The following is a 15,299-nucleotide window of genomic DNA, read 5'->3' as shown; positions in this document are numbered from 1 at the left end:
TATTAGTGGTCTGCCAAATATAAAGTTATATATGTAGTGGTCCATGAAGTTGTAAGGGTTGACGATTGCTGATATAATAGTTCTCTTATATACTCATTTCCTCAATGAGTGCAGTATTTTGAGATTTTGATTAATTGAATAATTTGGAACTTGTTCTTAAAAATCATTAAGTGGATCGGAAATTCCCCGAAAAATTTTTAATTTCCCCATCAGAAAATGATTTACACTTTTTTTCGTTAAACTGTAAATTCACTTTGAATGACACATGAACTTTTAAAAATTGTTTAGATTTTGATCGAGATTTAAAATTTAAAATTTAACTTTTCCTGAAGTCATTATTTTGTAGATAATCTCTTTGATACATATTATCTAAAGTTAAAAAGTATCTCTAAAGATTGCTGTTTTTGGAAACAGCTATGGAAGCATCTGATATTATGCAACAAAATTTGTCTTTTGTCATCATAAATAAGTAATTAAATTCCTGTTCTTCATAAAAATGATAATTCTTTTTGTTTTCTGATCATTTTAATTGGTAGTACAAAATTGGTGCAAAAATGTTTGGTGAATCTTCAGATTATGGTAACTTGGCGAATTTTGGCAAAAATTTGGCGACCAACCCTGCTACAGCAACCTGCTAGTTTTTTTTTTTTTTTTTTTTTTTTTGAGACGCCATTTTGTTTTCATGAAGTAAAGGCTTTTTTTTTTTTTCCCCCTCAACATTTTTTCTAACAATCTGCTAGCCGAATTACGCTTATGCTAGAACTTTTATGAAACAAAAGTGCTTAATCATGACGAAGATTAGGTGCGAAATTGGGAGACAGTGCAGAACCGCCCACTCCATAGCGCATTTTCAAGAATTGCACATACGCGGTATCCATGTACACGTCGACATTTTTTCACTTAAAAAAAATCGCAGAATTGCACAAAAATGGCACTGCGCACACCCTTGACTTTATCCATGTACACATTGACATATGTTCACTTAAAATGTCAAAGAAAATTGACAAAAATCCAATTCTTCTTACTCTTGTAAAAAGCGCCAAATAAATAAGTGAGCGATTCTGCACTTAGCAGCGAAATAGTTTCTAAGTGCTTATTAGCTAAAATCACGATCGAAATTTTCCGGAAAATGTCACATGACATATCTCATGATCTCTCATTTCTCTGAGACAAAATAATCTGTGATTCGAATTGTGTACTTCTCAGATTATTGCTAAAGTCCTAGCTAGTAACCTTTATCGCCTTACCAAAATGTCGCCAAACTACCTGTTACCATATTCCAAAGATTAGCTAAATGTTTTCAAGTGTGAAGCTAGCAAATTCAAGCAGAGCATATTTGTATGATGCATGTAGCTTATGATTACTACTGTATATCTGTGCTATATTATATGTATGCACAAAAAAAAAAAAAAAAAAAAAAAAAAAACCCCAAGAAATAAATAAAGAGGGAACATATCTCCCATCCTACTGGGCCAATTGATGAAATTGAAATTGTGTTTTTCATGTCTTGAAAGCAGGACTTAGGATATACGAGTATATTAGATTTATAGGTACTATTCCGTTTTGAAGACCGTAAAAAAATTGCATCGAAAATGTATGCACAAAAGCGCCAAATCTAGCAAATGCTCCCATTTAACAGCACGCCAAATCTAGCGTACGCGCTGATTTCAGATTGCGTAAGTTTATATAGTTCTATATTTCTAAAGACGCCACTGAAATACCAGTCTAATTTTTAAACCCTTTTTCGATATCCTATGGATTTAACAATTTGGGAATTGCCTATGACGAAAAGTCTGCAATAGAATTTTGGGTAAAGTGCAGAATCACCCACTGCTTGACGCGTTTTTAAGAATTGCACATACTCGGTATCCATGTGCACATCGACCTATTTTCACTTTAAAAAAAATCCCAGAATTGCACAAAAATGGCATTGCGCACACCCTTGACTTTATCTATGTACACATCGACCTATTTTCACTTAAAAAGTAAAAGAAAATTGACAAAATTCCAATTGTTTTTAACCCTTGTAAAAAGCAGCAAACAAATAAGTGAGCGATTCTGCACTTTACCGCGAATTTTTTCAAAGAAAAGGCATTGTTCATTATAGAAAATTATGTTTGAACAACGAACGAGATGAAACTATTAGCGATAACTCAATAGCGAAATAGCGATGCAGGCATCCATTCAGTTATGTTTAGCAATTTTTACATAAATTATAATAATATCTGAAATAGTTATTTACTTTTATGCTTCCATTCAGTCATGTTTAGCCTTTTTTATATCAATTATAATAATAAAAAAGTATTATATGAAATTAATCTTTCATCTATATTAAAACATCAATCTTAGTTCTTTACTATTATACTTCCCTTTTTGCGTTAGGATTGCCGCAATTATATTTGGCAGCACTGGAATCAACAATAGTTTGGCGATTTTTTACGGCCCTCAAAACCGAATAGTACCGATTTATATATAGTGTCATTCTAACATAAGTATTTTGACACAAAATCGGAATTTTTCTGAAATGACGTGCTATGTTTTTTCCATATTTTGATTCTACCACTCAAATTATACCTAAATATTAAATTTTGTAAAATTTTGTGCAAAATTTACTAGGAAATTAAAAAATTTATCTTGGCGAATTTTTTTTTTTTTTTTTTCAGTTTTTTTGTAAAGAATAATTTATTCGGTGAACTTCTTAATTTATAGCAGCCTTTTTTCCTTTTCTTTTTTTTCATTGTAGATGTGCAGGAAAAAAGTCATTGTTCATATGTTCAAATAATTTTAACAAAGTGTATTAACCACATCTGGCATTATTATCATTCAAAAAAAGATGTCAAATTTCAAAATGCTCTAATATGTAAATTCATGTATATCCTATAAAATTTTGAATAAAAAACTATAATTTTTTGCAGATATGCCTAGAAATACATCTACTTTAAAACGATGTAAAAAATGTAGGTTTATAATGCAAACATGTTTTTGAAAAATTTATAAAACACATTTTTTTAATAAATCATAAAAAATATGCGAATTATATTTAGATTAAGCCTAAATTTCGAATTGTGGAAGAAGGAATCAAGTAAGTTTAATAAAAAAAAGAGATATTGATAAATATATATCGAATTCAATTAACATTGAGGAGCTAAAATTTTGAGAACTAATGCTTTAAAAAATACTCATGCAATTTTTACAAAACTTGGCAGTTTGGCGTGATTTGAGTCATAGAATCGAAATATGGAAAAACATTGGCATATCATTTCAGAGAAAGTACGATTTTGAGTCAGGATACCTATATTAGAACAAAGCTATATACACTGGTGAAATAAATTAAGAGAATATGCATATTTTATTGAACTGCATGAAAAGAACTGAACTGAAGGAAAAATCACTGCTTCTAGATAAAAATGCAAATCTTGTACGGCAAATATCTCCCATTCAAATATTTCTGTACACGTGTGTGTAGGCAGAGCCAACAAAAAAAAAAAAAAAAAAAAAACAGGCTTTATAAGCACGTGGAGGATAAGACAATTTGCTTTTGCTAGCACACCTTGGCAAATTTCTTGGTGTTATCTTGCAGCAATTGGTTAAATTCACATCAGAACAGTAAAATTGAGTAACCACCAACGTTTAGATGATGGAATGAGGTGGCGAATTGTGGGAAGGCTAAGGTGCAAGTCCAGATATGTAGAGAGTTTAATTTAACACCCAGCGTCGTGTGTAACCTATGGAAACAGTTCCAGGATACTGGATCCATCGAGAGAAAGCCTGGGCAAGGTCATCCAAGAGCCACGACGGCCAGAGAAGATCGCTATTTGTCCATTTTAGCAAGGCATAACAGAGGGGCTACAGCTTCTCAGCTCTCTCGGGACCTGTATGCAGCTACAGGAACCCATGTAACAAAAGTTAGGTTACAAAGGTGACTGTTTCCAAAAGACTGAATAAGAGAGGGTTGTTTACCAGAAGACCGGCTGTTTGCGTCCCGCTCATGTTTACAAACAGGAGAGTCTGATTAGCATAGTGCAGGCAGCATTGATTGCCTGCACCATGCTCCGTGATTGGAGTATGGAGCAATGGGCGATTGTTCTGTTCACACCGACAAGTCACCTTTTAATCTAAATGTAGATTCTCGTCTTACTTTCATATGGGGAGAGCTAAGAATCCTGTACCTACCCTCCAATGTCTGCGAAGTCAACAGTTATGGCAGTGGCAGTGTAATAGTCTGGGCAGGCATCATGTTGGATGGCCACACACCTCTCCACGTCTTTGACAGAGGCTCTGTGACTGGTGTGAGGTATAGAGATGAGGTCTTGGAGCTCTATGTTCACCTTTTCCGGGGTGCAGTGGGCTCCGAGTTCATCTTACAGGATGATAATGCGAGGCCACATAGAGCTGTTCTGGTCGATGAATTTCTCAAGAGTGAGGATATTCGCCGTATTGATTGGCTAGCCAGGTCTCCAGACTTCAACCCTATACAGCATATCTGGGACGCTCTGGGGAGTGCAATTGCAACTCGCACCCCTCCTCCGAGAACCAACCAGGAACTGAAAACAACGTTGCTGAATGGGACCACTTACCACAGGAACTGATAAACTGCCTTTTTCCAGTATGACATCACACTGCGAGGCCTGTATGGCTGTAAGAGGGGACCATACCCCCTATTAACCCATTTCTTTTGTGTCTTCTGCAATCGCTGTTTCAGACCTTAAGACTCCCATGAGTGTTACACACGAACATGTGTGTCTATTATAACTGTTGAATGTTTATTTCGTTTGTATTATATCAACTTATGTTCACACCAAATTTTATTAAAATCTGTCCTGTAGATCTGGAGATCATAGATCAAATATGAAAATTCTCTTCATATATTTCACCAGTGTATAAATCTAATACATATCCTAAGTCGTGCTTTTGAGACAAAAACGCAAGTTGAATTTCGTCAATCGCCCCACTAAAAAGGAGATATAGAATTGCTGTTCTGCTGGGCCAAGAACCTTTTCTACTGGGCTGTACTTACTTCTTAATTCATAGCGAGCTATTTTTCTTTTCTTTTTTTTCATTGTAGACGTGCAGAAAAAAACTCATCGTTCATATGCTCAAATAATTTTAACAAAGTGCATTAACCACATCTGGCATTATTATCACTCAAAAAAAGATGTTAAATTTCAAAATGCTCTAATATGTAAATTCAAGTATATCCTAGAAAATTTTGAATAAAAAACTAATTTTTTGCAATTTAATTTCGTCAATCGGCCCAGTAGAACAGGAGATATAGAACTGTCCCATTTTTTTTGTTGGCACTTATTTTAGTTTGATTTGATGTATTTGGTTATGGCAATTATTATTATGCTATATGTTTAAGTGACGACTATCTGCCTAAGGGAAGAGATGCCTTTATGGGAGGTTTTTAAAGAAAGCTGGCTCCTATCTAAACTGGTTATCATAAGTTAAGGAAAAATCACAAAAATCACGATTACTGAAAAAGTTACATGTAGAATTTTATGAAACTTACCCACAATATATAACACATAGTAAAATATCAAATAACATAAAAAGAAATTACCAGACAATTATGGTAGTATAGAAATTAGCACATGTATAAAATGAACAAATCAAAGATGTCATTTGCTATAGTAAAAGTACCTTCAATATGGAATATATAATCGCCTCTAGAAGCAATACAGCACATTCAGCGATGTGTGATGCTTTCAATTATGCGGTCTATCAGTTCCATAGGAAGCAAAAGCCATTGCTTTTGCAAAGCAGTTGCAAGCATGGCAAGGGTCTAAGGGGTCGGATTGAGAGCAGCTAAACGTCTCCCTAAAGCATCCCAAATGTGCGCCCACCAGCGGTCAAGTGGTAAAGTCGCTGAACACTGATAGTTCGGTCCGAGGTTTGAATCCCGCGAACAGGCTGGCTGCATGGGTGTTTTCGTGGTTTTCCCCATGTGTAACGTGTATATGAGCCAGTTTCCCTTAGAAAGTCCTCCACGAAGGCGTCCCTCCCCTTAGGCAGATAGCCCTCGAGGCTTTGCCATAATCACACACATCCCAAACATGCTCGATAGGATTCAAGTCCGGAGATCGAGCAGCCCACTCCATGCGCATAATTGCTTCCTGTTGAAGACAATCATCTATGATGCAAGCCCTATGTGGTCTTGCATTGTCGTCCTGTAACAGAAAGCATCACCTATTGCCCCGGCATATGAGCGCACATAAGCATCAAGGATGTTATCTCTATAAACATGAGCATTCACGGTTCCCCTTGGAAAAACATGTAGGTCTGTGCGTCCACCCAAACAGATGCCACCCCAAACACAGACACTGCTTCTTCCGTATGCATCTCTTTCACGGATGTTTGACGGATGATAATGGGTTTCAGGCTCTCTCCACATCAAATAACGCCTACAATCGCATTCTAGACTAAACCTGGACTCATCCGTAAGGAGAACAGCCCTCCACTGATCAGGCGTCCAGTGGACTTGTTTTCGTGCATACTGCAAACGGCCCCTCCTATGGCATGACGTGAGCGGCACGCAAATGGCTGGTCGTCTCGCATACAGACCACCTTCGTGAAGCCTTCTACACACAGTTGACGTTGTCACCAACCTTCCGGTTGCTGCAGCAAGGGAGAATCTAAGAAGAGTCGGAGTAGCGGTTCTCTTCCTAAATGCACATAATGTCAAATATTGGTCATCGGCGCTCGTCATAGCAGTTGGCTGTCCTTGGCTGAACCTCCAAGGGGCTGAATCTGTGATTTGAAATTGCCTCCAAAGTCTACGAATCACAGAAGGACTCTCATTTAGCCATCTGGGCACTTATGTTTGACTTTGTCCTTCCTCTAGTCTCCCAATGGCTTTCTGTCATAGTTCTGCAGGCAAATGATGCGTGGAGATCTTTGTAACGAATTGGCTATCTCAGATTTCTGATGTCACTATCACAGTGAAATATGTGGGCTTGCTCTCAAACATGGACTTTTATGTTCCTCTCAGATGACGTATTCCGAGTGCAGCACCACTAATTTGCATATTGGAGTTTTACTCAGCTACTCTTACTTGGCAACAATTTCAAATTTTACACGGTTTGGCTTATTTTTGAGGGAGTTATCACTATTTTTGTGATTTTTCCTTAATTTATGATAACCAGTGTATGTTACACTTGGGAAAAACTATAAACTATGAAAATGTCTATGCCAGCTAGCCTGTTCACCTAAACTCAAACTCTCAATTGTTCAGCCACTTTACTGTTCAGTCATTTGTTATTTTAAAATTGGTACTCTTCTATTATTGGGATCGGACTCAGAAATGTATGTATGTATGACGTGTGCATGTATGTATGTGCCTACACACGAACACACACATACATTTGTGAATCTGGTTCCAATAACAGAAGAGTACCAGTATATCTTATACTTTTGTTGTGATTGTCCTAGTTGCAAATCTCTTAACTAATTTCTTGATTTGCTTAAGAATATCCATTATTCCTCATTTATATACGTGAAAAAATAATCAGGTTGAATAAAATTATTTTGATTCAGGAATCTTACATTTTTGGTTATTATTACATGCATTCCATAAAGATGTGAATAATAATGGTTTTAAATTAAAAATGTATGTAAACTGAAAATTCTGTGTAATAATTTTATGTTATTTGAAATAACACCTTTTTTTAAATGTATTTATATTTATAAATTTTGGGATTCAGATTTTGACAGCATTTACAATTAAATTAATACCTTGTATGTTCCTTTTATAATTTACAGCAATTATTTTTGTATTTTTTAATAAAAATTCATTTTTATATTTGTACATAGAGTTTCATCTAATGTTTATATTTTCATAGTATAAAATAGGAATTTAAAGGCTGTAATTTTGTAGTAGTCTATATTCAACCTTATATTGGTACTAATTGCATTAAAAAGCACTTTGTCATTGTGAGGGAGTTAAGCATAGATGTTTCAAAATATTTTAAAAGTTTTTTGCTGAATAACTATCAGTCTAAACTCTTGAATTTTGTTAATTAAATGCTTTTGTTAAATCTGTATGTAATTGTATATAATTGATCTTCATATTTAAGAACTTAGCTTTCTTATTCTTGTATGAACTGAATGTATTTTTGCATTAATTCCCCCCCCCCCAGTGTGAATCATTATTTTTGTGTGGAGTAATTCTGTTGGTTACCGATCAGAAAATAGATGGAATAGTAAGAGAAAGAATGCTTGTTTCTTACTATCGTTACAGGTAAAACTGATTTTAGTATTTTCTTATTGTACTCAATGCTTTCATTATGTGCTCAGTGTTTTTGCTTACAAAATTATCTAATAAATTAGGTGAGAATTTGGTAGCTGCTTTAAAACTCAATATTTTAAAATAAATATAAAAAGTACAGAATATGATGTAAATAAAGAGTTAATTGTGGCCTTTCTAAATTTTTTTAACTGTTTTTTCTGATTTTTCCAATGTTTATATATTGTGTCAGATCACTGTAAAAAGTCTGAATTATTGTTGACTTGCTGAATGCTGAATTCCTGAATGTGAAATACTATTGTTCTGATACTGAGTTTAAACAAGGATTAGTGCTAAATATTTGCAACAACAAAGTTTTCTGTCAAAACTATTATTATATTTAAATTTATTGTAAATAAATGAAAAACTGGAAGGTATTCCTTCAAGTATCTGATTTATGAAGACAGAGGCCGACCTCACTGAACTTTTTGAGATTCCTCATCATATATATATATGGTACAAAGTCCAAGATCCAGACTCATTGGGACTTCGATTCCGGATTTGGTATTTTCCGGTAGTTTAAATATAGTTAGATGGCATAAAATTTAAAATATGAAATTGTGGTTTTTGAAATAAGGAAAAAATTATGAACTAAAGGGTACCAAAATTTACAAAAAACAACAAAAAAATAATTAATATTTATTTGTTTACTTTATTAAACATTTCTCTTACATTTAAACTTACATTGGTAAGTTGTTTAAATTGCTTCATTTTTTGTGCTAATACTTTCTCTTTAATTCTGTAAACAGACATAATTTCTTATTTAGGTACATTGTGGAAGTCCTGTAATTGCTGTGGTGAGAATTCTGACTAATTTGTCAATTGAAATTTTTTCGTTTTCAGTAACCTCTCAGTCACTTTCTTCACTATCGTTAGACATATTTTCTGAATCTAGAACCATACTACAGATTTTGTAAATTGATTGCGTAAAGCATTCGTAAAGCATACAAACAAGAATTTTAAAAAAAAGCTTGTTGGTGACTTTGGGGTCCAGATTTTAGATCATTCCGGATATTGGACATCCGGATCTCGGACTTTGTACTATATATATTTGGTGGTCGTGTGTGCTTAATGCATGATATAATTAAAGAAAATAAGAGTAGACAATCTCCTATAACAAAAGAATATATTAAATACTAAATTACAATTTAAATTACATTGCAGAGATCAACACAGAGCTCGGAACACAGTTCGTGCTAGCGTCGCGTACCGTTGTGTGTCGAGAAGTCTGAGTGAGTAAAGATGTCGCTTTGCTGCTCTGATTAAGAACTGGATTTTACACGTGGCGCCATCTCATGAATAGAAGTTGAAGTATCTGTAGGAACGCCACAGTACTCCCCCCCAAGTACCATCGGTACGTTATAAGTACTTTGGGTTAAATTTAACCTTTCTTCCAGATCTGGTAGTTTTAGGTTGCTCTTTTACGGGATGTAAGCTTTCTTCCGGGAGTGATGTTGATGAGGAAGTTGTTGGATCTTGCATTAGAAATGCTGGTTTGAGACGATCGATTCCAATCACTGATTGTTTGCCATTGCAGATGATGGTGAAATGTTTCGGTGTTCGTTTGACAACTTTGAATGGACCATCATATGAAGGTGTTAAAGTTGGCTTAATTGCATCGTTGCGCACGAATACGTGCGAAGATGTCTCAAGCGCAGGATGTACAAAATAGCTTGGCTGGTTATGCGAAGATGCTGGGGTTGGCGAGATATTGCTCATGGTCTCACGTAAACGTTGAAGGAATGTTGGAGGGTCGATTACTGGAGTAGATTCCGGGTGAAAGAATTCACCTGGCAGACGGAGGGATGCACCATACAACATTTCAGCACAAGTGCTACCAATGTCTTCTTTGAATGCTGTGCGAAGACCAAGCAAGACTAGGGGTAAGGCTTCTGTCCAGTGTGTGCTACTGTGGCACTTCAGACCTTGTTTGAGAGATCGGTGAAAGCGTTCCACCATCCCATTTCCAGATGGATGGTATGGTGTTGTGCGAATATGGCGAATGCCAAGAAGAGAGGTGAGGGATGCGAACAAGTGACATTGAAATTGTCGGCCTTGGTCAGTAGTGATGGTGGTAGGCATGCCAAATCTTGAAAGCCACTGGGAGATGAATGCTCGAGCTACAGTTTCAGCGGATATATTTTCAATAGGAATGGCTTCAGGCCATCTTGTGTACCGATCAATACAAGTGAGGAGGTAAGTGTAACCATTTGAAGGAGGCAATGGGCCAACCAAGTCTAAGTGCACATGATCAAAGCGTCTTGCTGGAAGGTTAAATTGTTGAATGGGGCTGTGAGTGTGACGGGATACTTTACACCGTTGACATCTAATACATGAACGAGTCCATTCTGTGATGTCTTGATTCATTGCTGGCCAGACAAATCTGTCTGCGATCAGCTTTTTGGTGACACGGATTCCAGGATGTGCCAAATTGTGCAAGGCATTAAACACTTCACGTCTAAAATTGACAGGAATATAGGGACGTATTCTATTGTTCTTTATGTCACAGTAAATTTTAAGCGTTGGATCAACGTGCAGTGGTTGTAACTGAAGGGAGGTTTGTGGATTTGAGATTAGGTTCTTGAGTTCCTCATCATGCAATTGAGCTTTTGCAATTTCAGAGAAATCTGGGGTAGTGAGGTTGATATTGTTTACGCGAGACAAGGCATCAGCGACACAATTATCAGTACCAGAGACATATCTGATATCTGTACTAAACTGGGCGATGAAATCCAGATGTCGAAGCTGACGAGGAGAACATGAGTCAGAGTTTTTTCTAAAAGCGAAGGTTAATGGTCGATGATCGGTGAAAATGATGAAGTCGTGTCCTTCCAAGTTGTGCTGAAAGTATTTAACAGCACAGTACACAGCAAGTAGCTCTCTGTCACATGTGCTGTATTTCCTTTCTGCAGTAGTGAGTTTTCTGGAAAAGAATGCCATTGGGGAAAGTCCTTTAGTGGTATGGGCTTGAAGCACTGCTCCTATGGCCGTGTCAGATGCATCTACCATTATAGACAGCTGATCACTAGGTGAGTGATAAGAAAGTGTGGCTGCATTTGCCAGATCGTGTTTGCATTGCACGAATGCTGCAGATGCAGATTCAGTCCAAGGGATAGCTCGTTGATCTTTTTTTTTTTTTGCTATTCTTCAGAAACTCATGTAGGCAGGCTTGTGTTTATGCGGCATTTGGCAGAAAGTGTCGGTAGAAATTTAACATTGCTAGAAAACGCTTCAGTTCAGAGATGGTTTTGGGCTGGGGTAGGTCGTTAATTGCTTTGACTCTTTCCGGTAAAGGTTTAACTCCGTTCTGGGTGATAAGACATCCAAGAAAGGAAACCGAGGGTTGACCAAGTACACATTTGGATGGATTTAGTTTTAATCCATGATCTTTAAGGCGAGTGAAAATCTGACGCAGATGTTGAAAATGTTCTTCCGCATCTGTAGATGCAACCAGGATATCATCAAAATATGGAATGCAGAAATCGAGGCCAGACAGTACTTGGTGTACGAAACGCTGAAATGTTTGGCCAGCATTGCGAAGGCCAAATGGCATATATAAGTACTCAAAGAGACCAAATGGTGTAGTCACTGCGGTCTTGGGCACATCTTCAGCATGCACTGGGATTTGATGATATGCTCTGGCAAGATCGAGGGTAGAAAATATGTTTGTTCCATGAAAAAGATGGATACAATCTTGGATATGTGGGACTGGATATCTGTCAGGGACTGTGACGGCATTAAGTCGACGATAATCTCCACAAGGCCGCCAGTCACCATTAGACTTTTTAACCATGTGAAGTGGACTGGCCCATGGACTTTTAGATGGGCGAATGGTTCCCTGTGCTAGCATGAATTCAAATTCTTTGCGAGCAGCTTTTAGCATCTCTGGAGAAAGACGACGAGGCTTGGAAAATACAGGTGGGCCATGTGTTTCAATGTGATGATACACTTCTGGCTGATGAGTATGCTGCCCTGATTTGGATGGGTTTAAAATGTCAGGGAATTCTGCTAATAACCGATGAAACCGTGTGCTGCCCGATAAAACACTTATGTTGGTAGGTACGTTTGATATGTGAGAAGCTTGGCCCTGTGATGTCAGCTGAGTTGTAGCATCAATTAAGCAATTATTCTTGACATCCACTAGAAGGTGGAAATGTGTCAAGAAGTCGACACCAATAATTGCTTGAGTTACATCAGCAATAATAAAAGGCCAGTTGAAAGTCCGGCGCAAGTTTAAATCAAGTGTCAATAGTTTGGTGCCGTAGGTTGCAATTTGGGTACCATTGGCTGCATACAGTACAAGTTTATTAAGTTGGTGAGCATTTGTTTTAGTTCTCGGGAGCACTGATATGTCAGCTCCAGTATCTACTAGAAAACATAACTGAGTTGAACGATCAGCCAGTACTATTCTGTCGATGTGGCGGACATTCTGTTGGCCAGCAGAAGACCGCCCATTTAGTTTCCCGCTTGTTCAAAAGTGCATGGAGGGGCACACTTGTGAGCTTGATCTCCAAAATTCATATGATAAAAACATATGCCACTTGTGGGTTCTTTGTACTGCGTTCGAGTATTGTTGCGAGATCGATTCCTGCTTCGAGCACGAAATTTATTACGTGGGCCCTGATTTGATCGATTGTATCTCCGTGAAGTATGAAGACTTGTAGAGAGTTCAGATACTTTTTTGGTCAATTCAGCCACTTGTTGTTCGAAGGATGAACTGGAAGGTGCAGCATTAGCAGCACTGACATAAGCTGGAGTAACAAGTTCATTAATTTTGTCAGCCATTGCTGCTAAACGGGTTAGATCTTCATTGGAAGCAGCAAGAATTATTTGTATGTTATTAGGGAGACGCGAAAGCCATAGTGACTTCAACAAGTCGTCACTAAAATGGCTTCCTGCCAGATCACGCATTCGTGACAGCAAGTATGAAGGTCGCTGATCTCCAAGTTCAAGTCCTTGTAGTAAAGTACGTATTTTTGAAGATTCACTTTCTGAATAGATTTCAATGAGCCGCTGTTTCAGTTTGGAGTATTTATCACAATCAGGTGGTTTGATAATTAAGTCATGCACTGAATTCAGAATATCAGACTCAATTGCTGCAACTACGTGGTTGAATTTTGTAGAATCCTCACTAATGCGAGCGATAGAAAATTGTGCTTCGATCTGAGCGAACCACAATGAAGGATTATTTTTCCAGAAAGGCGGTGGCTTCACCGCAACGCGTGTGATTTGTGGCTCTGGTGGAATATCGTCGGGCATACTGATAGATAATTTTCACTTTAAATAATAAACACTTAACAGCACAAATATTGTAGCATGAAGATACATTATTGATATTTTACCATGATAACAATAAATATTTTAACCATGCAGAAAAAATTTACGTAATGATACACACACAAATAATACAGGGTCAGCAATTACACACACAAATAATATTTTACCGAAATGCATTTGAAAAGAAACCCTTATTTGAGAAAAAAAAATGATGCGTTCACTTGGTATTGCGCACACACAAAATCACCACTTCTCACTGCTAAGGCACATTATCGAAGGAAAACACTTCTGTAGCACATGGGAAAGAAATTCACTACTTTCGAACACTGAGGGAAGAATTTTGCCGTAGCACGTTGCACAAAAGTTACTGATGTAGCACATTCAGCGAAAATCACTGTTGTAGCACATTTGTCACAAAAGTTGAATGATCAAAGAATTATTGCACGACGGCGAAGTCAGCGGAACGGAACAGATCACATTGATGATTTGCTGAAGCTCCTTGCGATGATATGCACGACTTTGAAAAAAACACAAGCAATATATATCAATACATCTAGAAATAATTGAAGGGGTATGTTGTAGCATACGTTTAATGTCCATATTCGTTGTTATTTTCAGTCAGTTCTTCAGAATGCCTTGGATGCACGTGGCTTAGGGTCGTTGAAAATCCATTGTCAGTAGCGTGCTCAGTCAAAAGGTCACCACTTTTGGTGGTCGTGTGTGCTTAATGCATGATATAATTAAAGAAAATAAGAGTAGACAATCTCCTATAACAAAAGAATATATTAAATACTAAATTACAATGCAGAGATCAACACAGAGCTCGGAACACAGTTCGTGCTAGCATCGCGTACCGTTGTGTGTCGAGAAGTCTGAGTGAGTAAAGATGTCGCTTTGCTGCTCTGATTAAGAACTGGATTTTACACGTGGCGCCATCTCATGAATAGAAGTTGAAGTATCTGTCGGAACACCACATATACATATATTGTTTATACCGATAGAGATATACTTGTATATATAAATAATTCATGTATATATAGTACAAATGTATATATACATATATTGTTTATACCGATAGAGATATACTTGTATATATAAATAATTCATGATTTGGAAGAATTCATTGGAAAACGCAGCCCATCATGAGCATGACTTTGCAGTCAAAATAAAAAAATTTTAAAAAGATTTCTACATAGCCTTTGAAGAAATAGAGAAATAGGTTTGCTCTTGCAAGACACCTCTTATAGTGATGAAGTCTAACGTTAGGAATGGAGACAAATAAATAAGCAGAGATTCATCTTAATTAACATATATTGAAACACAAAATGGCACAAGTACAGTAAATTCTACATGGTAAAGTAAAACAGTGACAACAACTAAAAAAAACGTTGCCAAGAGAAAAATATAAAAAGCGTGTTGCCACACATGTTGTAAAATACAAATGGGAAATATAATCACAAATAAAAGTTATTTGCAACACTCCCCCTTGATTAAATTTCCCTCAGTCCTACACAGAACCTTTGATTGAACAAGGCTTTCTTTTGCACACTCTTTGTGAACATGTCTGCTGCATTTGAACTGGAAGGCACATACGTAAAGTTTAACAACTTCTCTTCAACCTTTTCTCTCAAGAAAAAATGCCTGAGTTCAATATGTTTGTTATGCTCTGAAGTGACATGGTTTTTTGCTAAAGAAATGGCACCCTGATTATCAACAAATATGCTTTGTGGAAGGTTTA

General features: G+C 36.8%; 1 protein-coding gene across 2 annotated transcripts in view; it reads left to right on the top strand.

Annotated features, from left to right (window-relative positions):
- The window catches only part of Strump (WASH complex subunit strump), a 272,405-nt gene that overhangs the window by 56,259 nt on the left and 200,847 nt on the right, over window positions 1-15,299 (top strand). For both annotated transcript variants that reach the window (XM_085825272.1, XM_085825271.1), the window contains exon 4: window positions 8,139-8,239. In XM_085825272.1, coding sequence (XP_085681398.1) covers window positions 8,139-8,239 — 101 coding nt within the window. The remainder of the gene's footprint in view (window positions 1-8,138; window positions 8,240-15,299) is intronic.

The sequence above is a fragment of the Stegodyphus dumicola genome, chromosome 10 (genome assembly GCF_044657685.1).
Source record: "Stegodyphus dumicola isolate Sdum_Otavi_A_Nest chromosome 10, ASM4465768v1".
NCBI classification, from domain to species: Eukaryota; Metazoa; Arthropoda; class Arachnida; order Araneae; family Eresidae; genus Stegodyphus; species Stegodyphus dumicola.
This window is presented reverse-complemented; position numbering and strand designations above follow the sequence as displayed.